The sequence below is a fragment of the Rhincodon typus genome, unplaced genomic scaffold (assembly GCF_021869965.1).
Source record: "Rhincodon typus isolate 14 unplaced genomic scaffold, sRhiTyp1.1 hic_rhity00000812, whole genome shotgun sequence".
In the NCBI taxonomy this organism is placed as follows: domain Eukaryota; kingdom Metazoa; phylum Chordata; class Chondrichthyes; order Orectolobiformes; family Rhincodontidae; genus Rhincodon; species Rhincodon typus.
The window spans coordinates 18,671-23,844 of record NW_025966450.1 but is presented as its reverse complement, the minus strand read 5'-3'; the positions used below and the strand labels follow the sequence as shown (position 1 = coordinate 23,844).

Sequence of the window (5,174 nt, the reverse complement as noted above, 5' to 3'; positions counted from 1 at the left end):
GTTCTGAGGAAGGGTCACTGGACCCGAAACGTTAACTCTGTTTTTTCCTTCACAGATGCTGCCAGACCTGCTGAGCCTTTCCAGCAACTTTGTTTTTGTTCCTCTCGGTTAATATATTGGTTTCTCTTAATAATTTACATCTCAAAAATCAAAATCATTCTTTTAAAGTCTTCTAAACTCAGGGGAATGGAACTCTAATCTGATTGATCGCACCTCACAATTTAACCTTTGTAGTCCAGTAATACACTGCACTCCCTCAGAGGTCAAATCTAAAACTGAAGACCTAATGATGTAGGGATATTAAATGGAGTCCTATGAAACACACTGAACGTATTACTGCATTTAAAAAAGTACTCTCTAAAATGTACATCTTCAAAGCTAAGAAGCAAATTTAGCATAAGCACAGCATGCTAGTCTTTTATATAGTATTATAGACTCCATACCATTTCAAAAAGTTAGGGATGACAACAAGATTTCACATTTTGTTTTAAAACACCAATGTTTTTATCCATTATCTGTAAAGCAGACTAAAGGCGCTATTGATGAAACATTATTTTTGTAGGCAACTTTCATTTTATCCTAGAGAACTGAACTGTTAAGACAATTGAACATAGTTGGCTATGTACACTGTCCTTTCAAAAGACATTCAATTCACAAGGAATCAGCCCAAAATGCTTTCTAGCTCCCGAGGGTTTAATTTCTATCTTTTCCCCCAGCCTGGACACGATTTAACTCACCACGAAAGAAAGTTCCGAAGACTTTTCTTGAGTCTTGCTTTTAGCTCAGGGCAAGAAAATCTTCCCACGAATATGGCCTTTTCAAATTGGACAAAAAATTCTACCCATACTCTAGTATGGTGAACCATACAGATTTTCATCCTCTAGTTGCTCCCTCTCTCCTGGGCCCCAACAGACTAATCTAACACATTTAGTGTTGATTTTTTAAGGAAATCCTGTACCACAATATCACAATGACTTCCAATCTCAAAAGTCTACCACCATAGAAATAGAAGTCACATGGACCCAGATTTTGGCAGAGATGGGATTAGTTTTTTTCTTATTCACTCGAGTCATGGCCACCAATGGTCCCTAAGTGGCCACAAGAAGGTGGTGGTGAGCTGACTTCTTGAATTGCTACAGTCCATGCTGTAGAGAGACCCACAGTGCTGTTAGGAAGGAAGTTCCACAATTTTGACCCAATGACGCTGAAGGAATGGCAATATATCTCTAAGTCAGGATAGTCAGTGGTTTGGATGGGAACTTCCAGGTAGTGTTATTCCCATGTATCTACTGGCCACCCTTCTAGATAGAAGTAGTCATGGGTTTGGTAAGGGCTAAGCAGCCTGGGTGAATTTCTGTGGTGAGTTTTGTAGATGGTACACACTGCTGAATGTCACCAGTGGAGGGAATGAATATTTGTGGATGTGGTGCCAATCAGCAGGCTGTTTTGTCCTGAATGGTGTCAAGCTTCTTGACTGTTGTTGGAGCTGCTAAGGGGGTGATGAATATTCCATCACAACACTGATTTATGCCTAATACATGGTGGACTGGTTTTGGGGAGTGATGAAGTGTTTTACTCACTGCAATATTCCTTGCATCAGGCCTGTTCTTGTGGCCATGATTTATATCGCTAGAACAGTTCAGTTTCTGGTAACCCACCCCACCCACCCAGGATGTTGACAGTGGGGCATTCAAGGATGGTGGTTGTATTTTCTCTTATTGGAAATGGTTATTGCCTGGCATGTGCACCACGAATGTTACTTGCACTTTTCAATCCAAGCCTCAATATTGCCCAGGTCTTGCTGCATTTGTGATCAAGGCTGAGATAAACAGGCCTTAGAATCAGTCAGGGAAATGAGGGTTAAATTGGGATCGGACAGGAAAGTAGAGTGGGTGATGATCAGTGCAGCCCTGATTTCATAGCAGCAGAAGCAAGCCATATGGTCTTCCAGAGAGCTCAACTTTTCCACCTTGGAAAGAAACAGACAGTTTAAAATTTCAGGGACTTGGGAAATGCTCAGACTATCCACCGTTGGCAAACAGGCTGCTATCGTCGTCACCTTGCACCTTCTTCTCACTTTAAAGGCAACATTATCAGGGCTGCTTCAACGTCAAGCAATTACACCACCCAGCAAGCTGTCCAGGCAGACTTCAAGTGACTCCCTTCGTTTTATCGCAGACCTCAAAATTAATGTCAAAAAGGCGATTCCATACAGAGCACTTGAATGAAGGATGATTTTTCACCTTCATATCGTAAATCACAAGTGTAAACAGACTCAAGTGCACTAGCGCGTGTAAAAACATTGTTTCATAAATGATTCAATTGATAGACGCATTAACGAAGCTACCATGTATCCAACAATCGCCCTTAGTTGTAAACAATTTCTGATCAGTAGTTGCCAACAAATTTAACATCGCACAGAAACTTACGTTGGGGGGTGGGAGAATGATCTATGACCGAGCAGAGTAAACAGGGGAAAATAAATAACAGCCCCCGGAGATTTCACGAAAATCTATTTCTTGCCACTGTTAACACAAAAAAAATGTGGTGGTGATGACGGGTGGTATCGTGGAAATTGTGAATAATGTATAGAAGATAATATTAAAAGTGACATTTTAAAAAAAACTGGTAGATGGGGTCACCCTTGCAGCCCTCCCCAACCCCAACCAGAAAGTGATAAAGCTTCTTTACCCCTAACAGACTATACACATTCTCGGCTACTACCCTTCGAACCCGCATAGCACAATAAAACGAGAAATGTTACAATGTAACCTTACGTGCGACACTGTTCTCATGGGGGACATTTATGGAAAGTTCTTATTCAATTGGTTTCGGAGGCACCTAGCCTCCGGCTGAATGGAGCAGCTCTTTGTCTGCACAGCGGCGCTTCCACGCGATAGATGGCTATTGTCCAATACCAACTCACCACTCCCCCCCTCAAAACACACCCCCCAGTGAACAAAAATAAATAAATGTTTACTATGGAACTCGCACCACTTCGCCGTTTTAACAGCACAAATACAAATCGAATCTATGATGTAGTATTCAAAGAGTTGAGATTTTAGGAGTCCCTTCCCCCACACTCAAAAGAAAAGATACAGGAAAGCGCCAGAGCCTTCAGCCCATAAGGGCAGCCTGTGTAATAACTTGACAGACGGGTCCATTCAACCAGCGCCAATTACAACTTGGTATGTAATTAGAGATAAGAAAACAATTCCGACATAAAACCGTGGACGCTGGCTTTAAAGATTCAGATTTCACAGGCTGGAAAAGATAACACTTAAAACCATCACAAATTGCTGTTTGAAATGTAGAAGACTCAGACACCATCTGCCCAATGGTTTATTGGAAAAAGATGGGAGTCTGGGCATTGTTTTTAAAAAAGCTGTTCAGTACAAACCGACCAACTCTACATCAAGGGATTCCCTAGGAATTTGCCGCAGATATTCGTCCGACTACCCAATCACTCCTTATGAAAATACGATACGGTAAAATTATATAAACACAATGAACTTAGTGCCTCTAAAAGGAGAGGCTAGTCTACTTAAAACAGGAAAATCTCAAAATCACTACCGTCAATAAACAGTATTAAAAAAGTCCATCGGTAACAAACAAATCACACAAATCCACTAAGATATTTTTCCCCTCGACACTAGTTCAATACTAGAATTTAAATGAAGCTCACATACACATTTTAACCCACATGTACGCCAATGGGAGGAGTGCACATTGCTAACGTGAACTCCTAAAGTAAACATTTATCCGCCTAAAAAAAATTACATTTTACCATCGAAGAGACGTGCACCCCAAATTTCGGTCAGCCTTACTTTTGCAGCACGTTTTCGTAGTCCCCGCGGAGTTTCCCCAGCTCTATTTGCAACCGCGCTCTCTCTTTCGCAGTCTCGTCCAGAGATTGGCGAGCGTCCGCCAGCTCATTCTCGTACAGGTTCCTGATGCTGGTCAACTCTCGGCTGGTCACTTCTTCCCTCTCGGTGATTTGCAACTGCAGGATACTGTTCTCGGACTCCAGCGAGCGTACCTTTTCGATGTATACGGCGAGTCTGTCGTTGAGGTTCTTCAGTTCCTCTTTCTCCTGCAGCCGGGAAATGCGGGTCGGACTGAGCGGGGAACTGGCTGCACTCCGGCCGCTCGGACGCGGCTGGGTCTTTGGAGTAGCCGTCGCCATAACTTCCAGTCAGTGATTTTTGTTTAAACTTTATTTTGTAAATAAAAACTAAAGCAAACAAATGAGGTGAACGCGCAATGTTTTTTTTTCCTCCCTCAAACAAAATAACCAAAGCAATGCGAGAAGCGCGAGCACCTGATTTTCCTTTCCCCTTGTTCTGTGCCCGCGCTTCTCTTCCACGATCACTAGCTCCCGCTGTTAAAATGGCTCCTGGTTTTGCTGTTGGAGATGCACAACGTGACCATCTGCAGGCCAATTGTACCGCGAGACTTAGACCGGTCCTCAAACAGCGTTCACTGTAAAGTTTGCGAAGTATTAATTTTCCAATGTAAATCACCCTATAACTGCAATATTTTCTCCGCTTATGACTAAAATAAGGCAGAATGCATCCGCTGAGAATTAGTTAACCAGGAATTAGAGTTGTTTGATCGTGGAGGGTTTTTGTTTCTCTCAGAATCCGTGTCGCTGCGGTGCAGCGATTGTTTGTAGATGTGAAGATGCTTATATTGAATGATATGGCCCATGTATCACATCATATTGAACGGCTCTCCGTATTAGGGGAATATTATAATAGGTTGACTGGAAGGGTGAAAGAAGTTGAATGGATTAGTCGAATTGTTTTATTAAACATGACTTTAAGGTTCGAAATTTATGAGATTTTGTTACTTGAACAGTTTCTCGTTTATATTTATCGTGCTGATAAACCGTTAAGGTTGTATGTGCATAAATCTTTCGTGAACAGGGATTTCATCATATGGTGAACGCGTACAGCTTCGATGATAAACAAGGTAAATGATACAGAATATTGATAAACAATTGTTTATTTTCACAAGAACACGAGTGATCTGAAAAACAGAAAGATCTGGAAATGCTCAGCAGGTCAATGGAGAAACGAGGAAGCAGTTGACATTTTTTTAGTCTAAAACTGTTCTACTTCTAATGAGACAACAAGGTGCAAGGCTGGATGAACACAGCAGGCCAAGCAGCA

General features: G+C 41.9%; 1 protein-coding gene across 1 annotated transcript; it reads right to left on the bottom strand.

The window, feature by feature from the left end:
- Nucleotides 1-3,823: 3,823 nt before the first annotated feature.
- Nucleotides 3,824-4,417, bottom strand: LOC125481078 (lamin-B1-like). The gene has a single exon (XM_048592206.1). The coding sequence runs from the start codon at nucleotides 4,184-4,186 to the stop codon at nucleotides 3,824-3,826; it is 363 nt and encodes a 120-aa protein (XP_048448163.1). The 5' UTR covers nucleotides 4,187-4,417.
- Nucleotides 4,418-5,174: the final 757 nt, after the last annotated feature.

Bases quoted from the DNA above. Each gene is read 5' to 3' on its own strand.
- LOC125481078 (XM_048592206.1), bottom strand. From the start codon at position 4,186: ATGGCGACGGCTACTCCAAAGACCCAGCCGCGTCCGAGCGGCCGGAGT.